This window comes from Saccostrea cucullata, unplaced genomic scaffold (genome assembly GCF_032062105.1).
Source record: "Saccostrea cucullata isolate Sc308-1 unplaced genomic scaffold, CSIRO_AGI_Scuc_v1 ctg653, whole genome shotgun sequence".
Classification (NCBI taxonomy): domain Eukaryota; kingdom Metazoa; phylum Mollusca; class Bivalvia; order Ostreida; family Ostreidae; genus Saccostrea; species Saccostrea cuccullata.
In genome coordinates, this window is record NW_026919036.1 from 106,290 (window position 1) to 125,102 (window position 18,813).

General features: G+C 37.3%; 1 protein-coding gene across 1 annotated transcript; it reads left to right on the forward strand.

Annotated features, from left to right (window-relative positions):
• Positions 1 to 962: 962 nt before the first annotated feature.
• Positions 963 to 12,907, forward strand: LOC134278066 (myosin heavy chain, striated muscle-like). Its single transcript, XM_062760386.1, has 29 exons — positions 963 to 1,289; positions 1,497 to 1,640; positions 1,744 to 1,928; positions 2,052 to 2,172; positions 2,461 to 2,553; positions 3,257 to 3,320; positions 3,410 to 3,508; positions 4,616 to 4,719; positions 4,848 to 4,980; positions 5,079 to 5,347; positions 5,460 to 5,630; positions 5,725 to 6,096; positions 6,214 to 6,419; positions 6,504 to 6,761; positions 6,873 to 7,548; positions 7,675 to 7,820; positions 7,918 to 8,152; positions 8,263 to 8,429; positions 8,880 to 8,958; positions 9,244 to 9,489; positions 9,646 to 9,842; positions 9,966 to 10,098; positions 10,204 to 10,661; positions 10,775 to 10,967; positions 11,109 to 11,369; positions 11,473 to 11,712; positions 11,843 to 12,043; positions 12,227 to 12,394; positions 12,598 to 12,907. The coding sequence occupies exons 1-29, from the start codon at positions 1,092 to 1,094 to the stop codon at positions 12,610 to 12,612; spliced, it is 5,832 nt and encodes a 1,943-aa protein (XP_062616370.1). The 5' UTR covers positions 963 to 1,091; the 3' UTR covers positions 12,613 to 12,907.
• Positions 12,908 to 18,813: the final 5,906 nt, after the last annotated feature.

Sequence of the window (18,813 nt, forward strand, 5' to 3'; positions counted from 1 at the left end):
AGTGATGGATTCATACTAGTAGCCTAACTAAAAGTCTAGTTTTAAAATGAACAAAATATTTTGGCCAAGAATCATTGTAAAAGGACACATGCAAGTGGAAGCAACTGCACGCATTCCTTTGCCATATTTGGAAATACTCTCAGAACTTAGTTAATAAGTAATGGAATCAAATTTACCGTTTGCATATAAGTTCTAGTAATATTTTGTACTGATTTTAATAAAAATATTTTTGTAAAAAAAAATTATACAACGTAAGCTAGCTTTTATATCGCAGAAAGATTCGGAAGCAACAGAGTTGTGCAATAGTTGGTCTCAGCTAAGCGTAATCTAATGAAATTTTGGATGATTTTTTTAAGCATATCATATGCTTGATAGCTTACCAACCATATCGGTTTTGGTGCAAGAGGAGTAACTCTAAAAACAAACTCAATGTTTTGTGTTTGAAATGTACTTGAATAATTTTTTTAAAATGATAATAATTATTGATGACTAAAAGATAACTGTTACTTTTAAAATCATAGTGTTAAGTTGCTGAAATCTCAAGTTATGTTCGTGTTTTGCAAAAAATGCATATTCGTCAGAATAAAACACCCGAACAAATAGTTTATACTGTTTTTAAGATACGAAAAGGAATAAACTTAGTGTCGAAAAATATTCAAATGATGTTTGATGAAGAGAAATTTTACTTCACGCATGGTTTCTTATAAATTTACGGGATTTTTTTTTTCAATCCATACCTAGAATTTTTATCCAAGCACATCTATGCATGCTATTTTTAGATACAGTTTTTTAAATTTATGAAATACATTCCCATTTTCCTATAAATTATATTTTTAAAAAACAATTCCTTGTTGCTAACAGCGTCAGATTATCAAGCAAAAAAAAAAAAAAAAAAAAAATGAAGGAAACTTATCACAATTCTATTCAGTGCCAGCTAGTATTGAAATTCGATTTTTTTTCAGGCTGTTCTGTAACAATTCGGGCTTGTTCTTGAGGCGTCCGGTAAACCAGACAGACTCCATCTTTTCGCCAGATTTCGGTTCAACTTTTTATTTATATACAAGCGGAGCTTGTCCACCGAATAAGCAAACATGGCGTCATTCGATCCCAACGATCCGGATATGAAGTACCTGGCTGTCGACAGGAAAGCTCTGATGAAGGAGCAGACTGTCCCATTTGACGGCAAAAAGATGTGCTGGATTCCCGACGAGAAGGAAGGTTTCTTGGCCGCTGAGATCCAGTCCACCAAAGGAGAGGAGATCACTGTCAAGACCATTGAAAGCCAAGAGGTAAACAAAATAAACAAACAAAAAAACAAACAACAATAATCATTAAAAAAACAAATTCCTTGGTTTAAAAACGAAAAAAGCTTAATGATTTTCAATTGAATTATCAAAAATTTTCGGAGAATATCGAGCAAAGACTGTTTTAGACCATAATATTAACTTGAAAAAGTCTAAACCTTTGTGTAACTTTTGTTCCAATATTGTCATTAGACCAGGACAGTGAAGAAGGATGACATTCAGCAAATGAATCCACCCAAATACGAGAAAATTGACGACATGGCCAACATGACCTACCTGAACGAAGCCTCTGTGTTGCACAACTTGAGATCCCGTTACAAGTCTATGTTGATCTACGTAAGTCTCATAAAACATGTAAAAATCGCTCATAATATCCATTTCACATAATTTGTTTATTTTGTATATATATTTTAAATATTTTGTTTTTTCTTGTTATTAGACCTATTCCGGACTTTTCTGCGTTGCCGTCAACCCCTATAAGCGCCTCCCCATCTACGGCCAGGCCCTGGTCGACAAATACAGGGGTAAGAGGAAGACTGAAATGCCTCCCCATTTGTATTCCGTGGCTGACAACGCTTACCAATTCATGGTACAAGATCGTGAGAATCAGTCCATGTTGATTACGTAAGTTTGCCTTCTTTTTTTTTTTTTTTTTTTTAGAAAAATCATTTTTTAAATTATTTTTTTTTTTAAATCTGCGTCTTGAAGCTCAAATTGAGATAATGGATTTTCTAATTTAATTCTCAGTGGTGAGTCTGGAGCCGGAAAAACTGAAAACACCAAAAAGGTCATTCAGTATTTCGCCCTCGTGGCAGCTGGTCAGTCCAAAAAGGATGATCCAGAGGAAAAGCCAAAGGACGACAAGAAGGTAGCGAAAATGTTTCCTCTTAAAATATTCCTTCAATATAATAATAATTATAACTGTAAAAGTCTTTATCGGTATGATAATGGCATTATATATGTACTTAAATTGCTAATTTATATTTTTTTTTTACTTTTTTCTTTTTCCCCTCTCCCTTTTCTTCATAAATTTTCCGATTATCCTTCCTTAAATCCTCTCAAACTATTCTGATCGTTTTCTCTCCTAAATTCGCCAAATTTCCTTTCAATCCTCTTCTCGGTTCCTCCCCTATTTTCTTGACCCTCCAAACAACAGGGAACCCTAGAGGACCAGATCGTGCAGGCTAACCCAGTACTTGAGGCTTACGGAAACGCCAAGACTGTCCGTAACAACAACTCCTCACGTTTTGTAAGTTTATTTTTAAATCCGTTATCATCCACACTTTGTGCTGAATTTATCTTTCATTAAACCTAAACCATAAAACAACTCAACCCATATTTTTTTTATTTTGATTTTTGGACTTAAAATGATGTCATTTTCCCGATATTTTAAAAATGAACGAATTTATCACCTACCTCAGTGCATGGTTAATGGTTTACGTATTTGCCCTCCTTGATGTTCCAAAAAAAGACTTAGGAGATACAAAACCTGTAATAAAATTTACACCTTTTTTATTTTTAATTCCAAAATAATGTCATGGTTTTTGATGTGAAAATAACCTTGCATGTATTTTACCTTTTTGGAATATTCGTTTAACCATAAACGAATAATACAGCACTGACAAACTTTGATCCACCGGTGTGTTTTTAACAAATTCCTACTCTCCCTCGTCACTAGGATAATCTGGATCCTCAGATATCCGCCCACCTTCCTAAGCCGCTCCCCCATCCTCACTCCCTCCTGATTTTGTCTCCTCTCATTTTGAGGATGCAGTGAACTGTAAGTAAGAAAGTTTTCCTCATTGTCAATCAGTTTTAGTTTCAATTTAGCTAAGTATTTAATATATTTATTACGTTTTTAAAATAAATTTTTATGGTTAGAAAATACAGTTTTTACACGACTGTACTTTCATTTTAATGATTTTCACTTAGCCTTTTTCTTTCGTAAACAGGGAAAATTCGTCCGTATCCACTTCGGTCCCACAGGAAAAATTGCAGGAGCCGACATTGAAACCTGTAAGTTTATATTTTATTTGTTAGTTTAAAATCATTTTTAAATCCTTATTGAAATTTTAGTTATTAAAAATACATGTTTAAATACATAGACCTGCTGGAGAAATCTCGTGTCACTTACCAACAAACTGTTGAGAGAAACTACCACATCTTCTACCAGCTCCTGTCTAACGCCATTCCAGAGCTCAATGGTAGGTGTCTTCTTCAATGTTTATGAAACTTATTTTTTCCACTTTTAAATGATAACTCTATAAAGTCATAAATAAATCGTACCAGAATATTTTTTACTCCGTATTACATGCAGCATTACACTACCGGTAGTTACTCATCATCACCAAAATGGAGAGGACATAAAAAGGTGGTCGTGAAATTTGCTGTCTAATCCGTCAATGGTATAAAAAATATAATATGTTATCGTCTCATTCACGTCATATAAATCAAGTAATGGCATTCTGCTTACAGAACTTTTATTGGTTTCTCCTGATCCGGCCCTCTACAGCTTTATCAATCAGGGTGCACTCACTGTCGATGGCATTAATGATGTAGAGGAAATGAAAATGATGGACGTACGTTGTAATAAGCCCATTCCCGTCTTGAATACTCTTTTCTTCTTTCAATATAGAAACCTGGTTCCAAAAGAAATCTCTCTACTCTGAATCTCTCTACTCTGAAGAGATTTAAAAATCCCACCAAAACCTTGACCACTTGACAATGTCGAACTAATAAAATTTTCTTTCAGTCAATCAATCCCTGCTCCCGAACCCAATTTTCTTTTAAAAAGAATTCCATAACCTTTTTCCCGGACTCGATCTCTTTACATTCTTAAAAATAATATAACATATCAAACTAATAGTTTCTTTTTTCAGAAAATGCAGCCAAATTTCTTGAATCTCGAAATCCATACCGAAACCCTAACCTAAAACTACTCCAACGAATCTATCTTCTTTCACTCATATACTAGTATTCTCTTTCAGCTGGCAGTTCTTGTCCAAAAAGTTGAAAACTCTGACAAATACCTCCGAACTTTCTCATATTTTTTTTATAATAACATACTCCAAAACACCCCCTACCGCATATTTCACGAATTTCTAAGACTTGTCACTCACGATTTTCCAAACGTCCCCTATTTCCCCCACCTAAAACAATTCTGTTTCAGTTTTCCATTCAGACTATTCGATACTGCATTCCAACTTATATTTCAATATGTCATTTAATACTGATCTCTCATGGGATATTCTCCCAGATCAAACGGTGTATGTCATATCCTTTCATCCTTATCCCACCTTAACTCTTTTTAGAACCTCTACTGGTTTCCCCCGATCCCGCTCTCTATTCCTTTATCAACCAAGGTGCTTTGACGGTTGATGGTATTGATGATGTTGAAGAAATGAAAATGGTCGATGTATGTATATTTGAAACAACAACAACAACAAAATCAATCTTTGTATTTTGATTCAATGTAATTTTTATCTTCGCGTATGAGTATGTGTTGACTTCCATTTTATAAATGCGCGATTATGTATCATTTAGGAAGCTTTTGACGTTCTTGGTTTCACCACTGAAGAGAAACACAGTATGTACAAGTGCACAGCCTCCATCATGCATATGGGTGAAATGACCTTCAAGCAGAAGGGTGAACAGGCTGAAGTCGATGGAACTGCTGGTATGCTTTTTTTTCAACAACCGTACTACAAATTCACGGTATTCATCCAGGAAAGAAACGTAAACAAAACCTATCTCATGATTATTCTCGTTTTATAGAACCTGAAAAGGTTGCTTTCTTGCTGGGTATCAACGCTGGAGACTTCTTGAAATGCTTGCTCAAACCCAAAGTCAAGGTCGGAACCGAGTTTGTCTACAAAGGTCAGAACAAAGAGCAAGTTACCAACTCCATCGGTGCCTTGGCTAAGTCTTTGTACGATCGTATGTTCCAATGGCTGGTCAAGAGAGTCAACAAAACTTTGGACACCAAAGCCAAGAGAAACTACTACATCGGTGTATTGGATATTGCTGGTTTCGAAATTTTTGAGGTAAGATATTATGAAAACAATGTGTATTCAAAGACAAAAAAACGTCATTGTATACTAGTATTGTACAAGCACGTGCATTATCTTTTTCATATGATCCATATTTCTTTTACAGTTCAACAGCTTTGAGCAGCTGTGTATCAACTATACCAATGAAAGACTTCAACAGTTTTTCAACCACCACATGTTTGTCCTGGAGCAGGAAGAGTACAAGAAGGAAGGTATCCAATGGGAGTTCATTGACTTCGGTATGGACTTGGCAGCCTGTATCGAGCTCATTGAGAAGGTAGCGTATCAAAGATGTAGTTTGTAAACTAAAATATTACATACTGGTTTGTCAAGTTTTAGAATTAAGACGAAAAATTAACATTATTTTTCAGCCTATGGGTATCCTGTCCATCCTTGAAGAGGAATGCATGTTCCCCAAGGCTGACGACAAGTCATTCAAGGACAAGCTGTACCAAAATCACATGGGCAAATCCCCCAACTTTGGAAAACCAGGAAAGGCTCCTAGGCCTGGCGTTCCCGCTCCTGACTTCTCCTTGGGCCACTACGCTGGCTCTGTTGGTTATAACATCAGCAATTGGTTAGAGAAGAACAAGGATCCAATCAACGAGAACGTCGTTGCCTTGCTGTCCGAGTCTAAGGAACACCTTGTAAAGGAACTCTTCCAAGCTCCTGAACCAGAAGCCGGCGGTGGAAAGAAGAAGAAGAAGTCCTCTGCTTTCCAGACCATCTCAGCTGTCCACAGGGTATTAATGCACTCATTTTATCCTCATTCACTTTTTTATATTTTCAGCTTTTGTTTAGAATACCTTTCTTTAGAGTTAAATGGCGATTAATTGACCTTTAAACATATTTGTTTGCAGGAGTCTCTGAACAAACTGATGAAGAACTTGTACAGCACTCATCCTCACTTCGTGCGTTGTATCATTCCCAACGAAATGAAACAGTCTGGAATGATTGATGCCGCTCTTGTACTCAATCAGCTCCAATGTAACGGTGTACTTGAGGGTATCAGAATCTGTCGTAAGGGATTCCCCAGCAGAGTCATCTACTCTGAATTCAAACAGAGGTAATTGATTTGCCTATATTGAAAAGAATTATAATTGCCTCATGCAGACTTATTATTGAAACTGTTCAAAATTTTGTTTTACAGATACTCCATCTTGGCCCCTAATGCCATTCCACAAGGCTTTGTTGATGGCAAAGTTGTGTCTGAAAAGGTTCTGCTTGCTCTGCAGCTTGACCCTGCAGAGTACCGTCTTGGTAATACCAAGGTATTCTTCAAGGCTGGTGTACTTGGTATGCTTGAGGAAATGCGTGATGAACGTCTTTCTGCCATTCTCTCAGGATTCCAGGCTCATATCAGAGGTTATCTGATGCGCAAACAATACAAGAAATTGCAGGACCAAAGGTAATTTTTACCCTATGTAATCGTTTATAAAATCGTTCGGTTTAACGCAAATTTTAAATAATTTTCTCATTGATAATCATACTAGAAAATGAAATACTTTAAATTTTTCAGAACTGCTCTTGCTATGATCCAGAGGAACATCCGTAAATGGCTTGTCTTGAGAAACTGGCAATGGTGGAAACTGTACGCCAAGGTTAAGCCCATGTTGAATGTTGCCCGTGCTGAGGAAGAGATGAAGAAGAAATTGGAAGAAATGCACAAGATGGAGGAGGAATTGAAAAAGACCTCTGAAATCAAGAAGAAACTCGAGGAACAGAATGTTGTATTGTTGGAGGAAAAGAATAGAATCTTCATTGATCTTCAAGCCGAACAGGACAGAGTAGCTGAATTTGAGGAGAGGCTTGAACAATTCATCACAGAAAAAGCTGATATGGAAGCTCAGATCAAGGAATACGAGGAACGCCTACTTGATGAGGAGGACGCTGCCGCTGAGCTTGAGGGCATCAAGAAGAAGATGGAAGCTGAAAATGATGAGTTGAAAAAAGACATTGAAGATCTTGAAAACACTCTTGCTAAGGCCGAACAAGAGAAACAGACCAAGGATAACCAGATCAAGACTCTTAACGACGAAATCCAACATCAAGAAGAACAGTTCAGCAAGCTCAGCAAGGAAAAGAAGGCTTTGGATGAAGCTCACAAGAAAACTCAGGCAGATTTACAAGCCGAAGAGGACAAATGCAATCACCTCAACAAACTCAAACAGAAACTTGAACAGACTCTGGATGAAGTATGGCAGTCTTCCGTTTATTTCATTTAATAATTTTCTTCTGTTTTATACTTATATGATTTATTAAATGTGTGTTGTATTCCTGTGTCTAAAAGGTTGTAGTAATCAATTCTTCCTCTTGTTTAGATGGAAGACAACCTTGAGCGTGAGAAGAAGATCCGTGGTGATGTTGAGAAGGCCAAACGCAAACTTGAGCAGGACCTGAAATCCACACAAGGAGCTGTTGAAGACCTTGAACGCGTCAAGAGCGAACTGGAAACCGTCGTCAAGAAGTAGGTTTTTGTAATAATTTTGAACTTAATCATCTATAAAATGATGGGGTAACGGGCCTTTAAATAACTGTTTCATGTATCCAACTCGTTACAATAGGAAGGACATGGAGATCAACAGCCTCAACTCTCGTATTGAGGATGAACAGGGCATCAACGCCGGTCTCCAGCGCAAGATCAAGGAGTTGAACGCCAGAATCGAAGAACTCGAGGAAGAGCTTGAATCTGAGCGTGCAGCCAGAGCCAAGTCTGAGAAACAGCGCATGGAGCTCAGCCGCGAGTTGGACGAACTGAGCGAGCGTCTGGATGAGGCTGGTGGTGCCACTGCAGCTCAGGTATACGATACGTTCAGAAAAGAACTTGTAATATTAACAGCCCGCTTTACATAGCGGCCGAATTGTCATGCATTTTTAATTCAAATGTGTTGTTGACACACATTTTTTAGGTTGATCTCAACAAGAAGAGGGAACAAGAGTTGTTGAAACTCCGTCGCGACTTGGAGGAACAGACTTTGGCTGGAGAAGCCCAGGTTTCAGCCCTCCGCAAGAAGCAGCAAGACGTCGCCAATGAGATGGCTGACCAAATCGACCAGCTCAACAAGGCCAAGGCTAAGTAAGTGGTGACAATTCAAGCAGACAATAATTTTTTTCTATTTTAAAAATACCAGAGGACTAATGTTCATGTATTTACAATGTATGCTAGAAAGAAAATTTTACTATGCGATTACTGAATGAAAAATTATTACAGACTGGAAAAGGATAAGAAAGATGTCAAACGCGAACTTGATGACATGCAAAGTCAGCTTCAACATGTCATTAAGCAGAAGGTAAACAAGGAATGACAATTCATATCAGTGTCATTCTTCAAACCCCACTCTTTTCTTCAGCAAGAACCTTGGAATCCAGGCATGGGTGCACTCCGATATTTATATGAATACCCGGTATATCACACGGCACCATAAACGAAGTCCTTACACAACCTAACTAAACGTCACCATAATAAAAATATATATATATTTACACACCCACTTATTTTCCTTGCCTTCTTTCTCTTTCTGTATAGAGCACTTAAAGATGCAGCACAAATGAAGGTTGAACTTGATGACCTTCATGCACAGATTTCAATTCTCAACAAAAATAAGGTATACTCGCCATATAAATGAGTATTTCTTCTTTCTTTTTATTTTATCACTTTACTATTTTATTTTTTCCTGGATTTACCCTCTAAGTTGTAAAGAGTTTGTACACAGCATATGATCATTTCTAATTTCTTTAGGCACAGTTTAATGGAAAAATTTATACCAATCACATATCGTTACTTATCTTATTTAAAGGTTTAAGAAAATAAGTCTTATGAATATATGGTAATCAGCTATTAACTTTCCCCTAAGAAAAATAGATTTTTCAACCTGACTCCAATTTTATAGCAATCTGCCGAGAAGGTCTCCAAACAGCTTGAATCCCAACTCTCTGAGGCCAATGCCAGAATTGACGAGGCCAACAGGAATGCTGCCGACCTTAACTCTGCCAAGGCCAGACTACAGAGCGAGAACTCCGATCTTACCCGCCAGTTGGAGGAGGCCGAGAGCCGTATCAGCCAACTGACCAAAGAGAAGGCTTCTCTGGCATCTCAGCTGGAGGAGGCTAAACGTTCCATTGAGGAAGAGTCTAGAGTGAGTTGATTATACTTTGTGTGTCTATTCAAACACTAAAAGTCTGAATGTGTATCAAGTCGGGATGTTTGAATTGTAGTTATCTGAAGAGTTTTTATGTGTTTAAAATACACTTACTGAGAATACATTGTGTTCTTTTTCCCATGTTTTATACAGCTCCGACAGAAGATGCAGTCTGAGGTCCGTAACCTCAATGCTGACCTCGACTCCCTCCGTGAACAGTTCGAGGAGGAACAGGAGTCCAAGGCTGATGTCCAGCGTCAACTCAGCAAGGCCCACAATGAGGTGCAGATGTGGCGATCCAAGTGCGAGAGTGGCGGTGGCGCCAGTGCCGAGGCCGTTGAAGAGATGAGGTATGGTAACATGCTAAAAAACAACAAAATGTTTTGAAAATGTTTTGTTCAAATAATATAATGATATTTTCCTAAATCTATTGATGTTTTTTATTTACATACATGTATATATTACTTTTGCAGACGCCGTATGCAAGCTAAACTTAACGAAGCCGACCAGAATCTAGAGGCAGCTAATGCTAAGATCAGCCAGCTCGAGAAAGTGAAACAACGTATGGCTCAGGAAATGGAAGACCTTGTCATTGAAGTAGAAAGAGTAAGATCTTTTTAATTAAAACATTTTGGTCGAAACTCGAATTCATTGTTCGATAACAATGCCTGCGCTTATAAATATTATAATTTCCGTGTTTTTTTTTCATAGGCCAACGCTAATGCCAACAACTTGGAGAAGAAACAGAGAGCCTTCGACAAGACCGTCCAGGAATGGCAGAGCAAGGTTAGAAGCCTTGAAATTGAGGTCGAGAACGCCCACAAAGAAACCCGCAGCTTCTCTGCTGAATGCTTCAGACTCAAGGCCCAGTTCGAGGAATCCCACGACACCATTGAATCTCTCAGACGCGAAAACAAGAACCTTGCTGATGAGATCCACGAACTCACCGACCAACTCAGTGAGGGTGGAAGAAGCGTCCACGAGGTAGAGAAGGCCAAACGCCGTCTTGAGATGGAAAAAGAGGAACTCCAGGCTGCTTTGGAAGAGGCTGAGAGCTCTCTTGAACAGGAAGAAGCTAAGGTCATGCGTGCTCAGCTTGAGATCGCCACTGTCAGAACTGAAATTGACAGACGTCTTCAAGAGAAAGAGGAAGAGTTCGATAACACCAGGTTAGTGCAGACGTTTGTAAACACGTATCTTAAACCAGAAATAGAATAGTATCCGCAGTTATATCAGAAATCAGTTTGATTGTCAATACTAAAATAAATATTTTGGTTTACAGACGAAACCATCAGCGTGCCCTTGATTCCATGCAAGCAAGTCTTGAAGCCGAGGCTAAGGGCAAGGCTGAGGCCATGAGAATCAGGAAGAAGCTTGAGCAGGATATCAACGAGCTGGAGGTTGCCTTGGATGCCGCCAACCGCGCCAAGGCTGATCTTGAGAAGAACGTCAAACGCTATCAGCAACAGATCAGAGTACGTTTCTACTTTCTTTTAAAATATTTTTCTCAAAACCGCCATTTGTCTGAAATGAGATTGTAATACTGTCATATATAGTTATCATTTATAAGTGGAAGTAGCATAACTTTTTTTTTATCCTTACCTTTATTTATTTAGGAAATGCAAGTCAGCATTGAGGATGAGCAGCGTGCCCACAGCGAAGCACGTGAAGCCTACTCCATGTCTGAGCGCCGCTGCATGATTCTGCAAGGTGAAGTAGAGGAGATGCGCACTTCCATCGAATCTGCTGAGAGAGCCAGAAAATCCGCTGAAAACGAGCTCCACGAGGCTAATGACCGTGTCAACGAGCTCGCTGCTCAGGTCACATCCCTGCAAGCACAGAAGAGGAAACTCGAGGGAGACATCCAGGCCATGCAGGTACAGACGACATTTTGGTTTTATGCATTTTAAATCATTCATTCAAATAATGAATTTTTGAATATCACGTTATATACTTATCGGGTATACGTTTTATCTTCAGACCGATCTTGAAGAGATGAACAATGAAATCAGAGCCGCCGACGACAAGGCCAAGAAAGCCATTGCCGAGGCCAACCATCTTGCCGAGGAACTCCGCGCCGAACAAGAGCACAGCGCCCAGATTGAGAAATTCCGCAAGGGACTTGAAAGCCAAATCAAGGAGCTCCAGGTCCGCTTAGATGAGGCTGAAGCATCCGCCCTCAAGGGAGGCAAGAAGATGATTGCCAAGCTTGAGAACAGAGTAAGTTAACGTTGATTAAATTCTTCTTGGTTTTTTTCTGCATGGATTACAGTCATGTTTTTTTTTAGATGGAAAATATGTATTACGTGTATACAACTTGTTTGCTTACTTATTTTGTTTCTTTCTGTAGGTGAGAGAACTCGAGAGCGAACTGGACAGCGAACAACGCCGTCATGCCGAGACCCAGAAGAACGCCCGCAAGGCCGACCGCCGCCTCAAAGAACTCGCCTTCCAGGCTGACGAGGACAAGAAGAACCAAGAACGTCTGCAGGAACTCATCGAGAAACTGCAGGGCAAGGTCCTCACCTACAAACGCCAAGTTGAGGAAGCCGTAAGTATCAAACCGTTTTCCTTAAAAAATGATATGCAACATTTTTGAATATTAAAAGTAGCGATTTGGAAAAAAAATCTTTTTAAGAGAATGTAATGCAATATACCTATATTAAAGCGGGTGCCTTGTGATAAATTTTAGTACGTCTTAACAGGTTTCAAATTAAATATTTTCATTCTACAGGAGGAAATTGCCGCCATCAATCTGGCTAAATACCGCAAGGTACAGCACGAGCTGGAAGACGCCGAAGAGCGCGCTGACACTGCTGAGACCTCCATGTCCAAACTGCGCGCCAAGAGCCGCAGCTCTACATCTGTCCAGAGGACTACCACCGTCTCCTCTAAATCTATGGTGAGTCAGAGAACTTTCTCTGAGTGGTGATAATTTTATTAAATTCAACGGTACAATAAGAAAAAATATTTGGATAAAAATTTGCGGGGAAAGGGGGAGGGGGGGGGGGGGTTCGCCATATATAAATCCAAGAAGTAGCATTTTCTGACTGAATTCACTACTTCTATGCGGTATATAATAATATTCTTTTCTTTCTATTGCAGTCCAGAATCGAATAAATGACTCTTGGAGATAGTCCCGACCACCCCCGTTCGATGAGGAATAATCGGGAGGAATTCCATCCCCTCCTTTAATCACAGACACGTTCCGCAAGGGACCGTGAAATTCGTCTCAAGCGAATGGATTTGTTGTTTGTGATTTTTGACAATTATTTATTGTGTGTTAATTTATTTATTACTAGATTGTTCTCTCATTGGACACACCATCATCAAAACGGAATATCAGCCAATGATGTTGTTTGTTCTGTTTTGTGATACTTACAGTAAATAAATTATTGTTATGTATCTGCAAAAAGTGTCCTTGTTTGTTATCATGACAAAATACATTAGAGAGAAAAGGTCATTCAACGTCCATTCTGAATTCAGCTAAAGGGACATTGGAATTTATATTCAGCATAGTTGAAGTACGTTTTGCGAGTGTCCTCTACAGAAAATTCTAATTTTCAAATTAAAATTCGTACTAATTTAATTTGAAAATTTATAATTTTTCGTAGAGGACAGAGTGTTTAGCAGTTAAGTAAATGACTAGTAGTGTTAAATATTCTGATTTAAAATTCCATGAAGAGATAAAAATAAAGTACGGATCGATTTTAAAGAAGTATAGCAAGAGTAAATGCACAGACTACGTTGCAAAGGGTTTTGGTAAATGTATGTGTACAGTACATGCATCAGTTTTGGCATTTCTCTATGGGAGTGACAGGTCAATTTTTTCCATTCATTTTGAAAGGAAACAAACAAATGGTGCATATTAGAATACAAAAATAGGGAAAAGGAGATTCGGTCCAAGATTTATAAAAAGAAAAAATGGAAAAAGGGGGAGGGGGTCCACCCCCCAAGTGTCTGTAATTCAGCCTATCAGATATCGCTACGCATGTACAGTACGCTTTAAAACTGATCAAACAGGATAAATCGAATCACAATAATTCCTGGGCTTGTTCGAAAACAACACATTAAAAAACTAAAAGCAAGGGATTTTATCAAATTAATTGACTATTTTAAAGTCATGTAAAAATCTTGAGAAGAAAAAACATTTATTAAAAAAATGGTAACCATAAAAGGAAAAAATCTCTAAAGTCGAGAAATGGGGGGGGGGGGGGGGGGTTCTACGACGGCGTATTCGTGCCATTTTAACAATGTAGAAATTTTTTTTAAATGGTTTGAACGATTTAATAAATCGTTTGTACAATTTAATAAATCGTTTGTACAATTTAATAAATTGTTTGTACAATTTAATAAGTTGTTTGTACGATTTAATAAATTGTTTGTACAATTTAGTAAATCGTTTGTACAATTTAATAAACCATTTGTACAATTTGTTTGTTAAATCGTTTGTACAATTTATCAAATCGTACAAACAATTTTTTAAATCGTACAAACGTTTTCTTAAATTGTAAAAACGGTTTCCTAAATTGTTCAAACGATTTATAAAAATCGTACAAACTATTTTAAAAAATCGTATAAACGATTTAATAAATTGTACAAACGATTTAATAAATTGTACAAACGATTTATTAAATTGTACAAACGATTTAATAAATTGTACAAACAATTTATTAAATCGTACAAACGACTTATTAAATTGTACAAACGATTTATTAAATTGTACAAACGATTTATTAAATTGTACAAACGATTTATTAAATCGTACAAGCGATTTATTAAATCGTTCAAACGATTTTAAAAAAATTTTCTACATTGTTAAAATGGCACGAATACGCCGTCGTGGGGTTCGTATTCGTCGGTCCTTCTTTGGGTAGGTTTCTATGTTCTCTTTGCGATAAAGAAAAAATAAATAAAAAAGAATTTAAGCATGACTCTACAAAAAGTACAAAAGGGTCGGGTGGGATGGGGGATCAACCGACCTGTCAATGAAAAATTCTTTGCAGGATTCACAGTAAAGGATGACTTTTACAACCTCCCAATACTTCGTGCCTGAAAATAAATGATTTTGGGGGGGGGGGGGGGAATGTTGTACCTTTTCTGAACGAATGCCAGGCACATAGTATTTTGGGTGAGGATCATGTATCATGGAGAGGACTTATATATAGGCATTGTCTGTTGTCCAATTCTTTTGTGACTGTTAAAACAAACAGTGCAAATAAGAATACAAAAATAGGGAAATGGAAATTCGGTCCAAGATTTATAAAAAGAAAAAATGGAAAAAGGGGGGAGGGGGTCCACACCCCAAGTGTCTGCAATTCAGCCTATATCACTACGCATGTACAGTACGCTTTAAAACTGTCCAAACAGAATAAAACGAATCAGAATAATTTCTGAGCTGGTTCAAAAACAACACATTAAAAAACCAAAAGCAAGGGATTTTATCAAATTAATTGACTATTTTTAAGTCATATAAAAATCTTGAGAAGAAAAAACATTTTTTAAAAAAATGGCAACCATAAAAGGACAAAATCTCTAAAGTCGAGAAATGGGGGGTTCGTCTTCGTTGGTCCTTCGTCGGGTAGGTTTCTATGTTCTCTCTGCGATAAAGAAAAAATAAATAAAAAAGAATTTAAGCATGACTCTACAAAAAGTACAAAAGGGTCGGGTGGGATGGGGCATCAACCGACCTGTCAATGAAAAATTCTTTGCAGGATTCACAGTAAAGGATGACTTTTACAACTTCCCTCATACTTCGTGCCTGAAAATGAATGATTTTTTTTGGAAATGTTATCCTTTCTGAACGAATGTCAGGCACATAGTATTTTGGGTGAGGATCATGTATCATGGAGAGGACTTATATACAGGCATTGTCTGTTGTCTACTTTTTTGTGACTATTAAAAATATATACAATAGATATCAGGGGGACCTAATATTTTACTATTGAAAATGTTTCTTGAAAGCTGCTACCCCTCCCTCTACTCTTTTGTTGCGCAATAGATTATAAATTGGTAATGTATTTAAAAATGGTTGAAAAAAATGTAACCGACACCCCCCCCCCCCCCTACACACAAGAAATAGTATTTTCGAGTTTTTTTCAGGTACTTGTGTTTGATTTTACCCTGGTTCCACCCCCTCTTTCAAAAACGATACTACATCCGTGGATGTACAGTTAACAAAGGATGGAGTCTTGCACATTGAGGACAGTAATTTTATGAGTGTGGAGGACGCCTATGCTGCAGGGGTTACTATTTTCCAAAAAAAAAAATATTTGACTGCAGTTGGTAGCAGGAGTATACAAGAGCTGTATGATACAAGCAGTGACGAAGCATCGTTTTTGAAACAAGAGGCCCATGGGCCTTATAGGTCACCTGAGCATCATGTAACAACTTTCAAATGATTGAATTTGGTTCACACTTTAAGCTAGACGCTATGGCATTCACAATTTTGCAAGAGGCACCATTGCTCAACATGACAATACACTTAGCAATTGTTTAGTTTGGTTACAAAGATATAATGTATTTTCACTATATAATTAATCAATAAAGCCCCGCCCTAACACCAGAACTCCTAACCCTGGGGCCATAAAATTCACAATTTTGGTAGAGGCACTCTTGCTCATCATAACTATGTACTTAGTTTATTTAATACCCAGAAGCAGAGAAGAAGATTTTCAAAGATTTAATGTGTTTTCACTATACAATTAATCAATAAAACCCCGTCCTAACACTGAACTCCTAACCCTGGGGCCATAAAATTCACAATTATGGTAGAGGCACTCTTGCTCATCATAACTATGTACTTAGTTAGTTTATTTAATACCCAGAAGCAGAGAAGAAGATTTTCAAAGAATTAATGCATTTTCACTATATAATCAATAGAGCCCCGCCCTAACATTAGAACCTCTAACCCTGGGGCCATAAAATTCACAATTTTGGTAGAGGCACTCTTGCTCATCATAACTATGTACATGTAATTAGTTAGTTTATTTAATACCCAGAAGCAGAGAAGAAGATTTTCAAAGAAATAATGCATTTTCACTATATGATTAATAGAGCCCCGCCCTAACACCAGAACCCCTGACCCTGGGGCCATAAAATTCACAATTTTGGTAGAGGCACTCTTGCTCATCATAACTATGTACTTAGTTGGTTGTTTTAATACCCAGAAGCAGAGAAGAAGATTTTCAAAGAATTCATGCATTATCATTATATAATCCATAGAGCCCTGACCTAACACCTGAACCTCTGACCCTTGGGGCATAAAATTCACAATTTTGGTAGAGGCACTTTTGCACATCATAACTATGTAATTAGTTAGTTTATTTAATACCCAGAAGCTGAGAAGAAGATTTTCAAAGAATTCATGCATTATCATTATATAATCAATAGAGCCCCACCCTAACACCAGAACCCCTGGCCCTGGGGCCATAAAATTAACAATTTTGGTAGAGGCACTCTTGCTCATCATAACTATGTACTTAGTTAGTTTATTTAATACCCAGAAGCAGAGAAGAAGATTTTCAAAGAAATAATGCATTTTCACTATATAATCAATAGAGCCCCGCCCTAACACCAGAACCCCTGACCCTGGGGCCATGAATTTCACAATTTTGGTAGAGGACTCAATGCTCATTACATTCATGCCAATAGTTTGCCTGCTTGATGTCCAGGAGTAAAGAAGAAGATTGTTAAAGAATGCAAATTTTAGTTTTGGTCCCACCCCTCAGGCCCCAGGGGGGCAGGGATCATGAAATTCACAATTTTTGTTCCCCTTCACCCATAGATGCTTATTCCAAAATTGGTTGAAATTGGTTGAGTGGTTTCAGAGAAGAAGCTGAAAATGTTCAAATGTTAACACACGACGCACGACGACAGACGAAAGCGGATAGCAATAGGTCACCTGAGTTTACTCAGGTGACCTAAAGAGGGGAGGGGAAGAATGAGAAAAAAATCAACTTGCCTGAAAAAAAGAAAATTGTCAAAACTTGAAAATCCTATTTCAAACTTCTTTCGGTACCAAATTTTCCTAGTCAAACATGCTAAACTGCCCTATTGTCCTGATTTGACTATATTGCAACAAAAACTGTGGCAATCGGACTTTCAATGTACATTTTCTAAGACTATAGTAATATTATATAAATGTTATGTCTGGAAAATGTCTCCAATGCTACGTACCTGAATTAAGGCAATCCATAAATGTGGATAGGAAAACCATTATTCAGGAAACTTTAGCTGTGGCAGCCATTCCGTAATAAGGATAATTATAACAGGCATAAGAAAAATATTTTTTAACGGAAGTAGGCGTCACGAGACTGATATAATATTTTTTTTATTCTTGTTGTCAAGGAAAAGCTAATGACCTTGACCCGATCTTCATTTAAGAAATGAATTTAATTTTTTAAGATTCATGAGGTTATGAATGACGACGCTTCACGACGGCATATTTCATGAAGCGCGTTAGCGCTTCATGATAAATATGCCGGCGTGAAGCGTTGTAGTTCATATACATCCTGAATCTTCAAAAAATTAAATTCATTTCTTATATTTACATTATTTTTTTTTGATGACTTGCCATAAATTTACGCGATTCAAGTGTCATTTTTAAAACAAAACAGTGTGCACTATATTTTTCGGCGTCAAGAGCTATGTTATGTTATGTTATGACGTAACAATAGAGATATTCATGCTTATTCGTGGTACATACCTAATGTAGTTCATGAGAAAATGAACTGCATTTTTTTTTGTAAAGAATCATAGGGGAAATTTATTGGAAATGTAAACGTATTTTACTGATTTGTTTTATATTTATTTCTTCCCTTTTCTCTCAAAGACTGAAGATTCTATAGCCTTAAATAGAAATTACAACATTAAAAAAAATGTTTTTTATTTATTTTCTCGATCTGGCCTTGCCGTAGTATTTTGAATAAGCTCAATCAAGAATTTTATTTGCACTGCTAAAATGAAATGAAATCCAGAACCATGTTGTAATAAAATACAAGTTTGTCACATTGATCTTTGATCCTCTCGACTCAGAATCAATCTGGATTATGTTTTTGTTATGGGCAGTATGAAAGAGAAAAATTGAAGACCATTTTATGCAATGAAGGAATTGTGACCTTGACCTTTGACCTGAAATCACTAGAATTCGAAGTCTTTCTTTGTTAATAAAGAAAGAGTCATTGCCTTAATTTTATTTTAAGAACTTAAAACAGGCTTATCTCGTCATCACACTTTTAAACAATTTATTGATTTGAACTAAAGTGTACCATTTGAAAACATATAAAACTAATGCCATTGAGGCATTGACCCTTGTCCTCA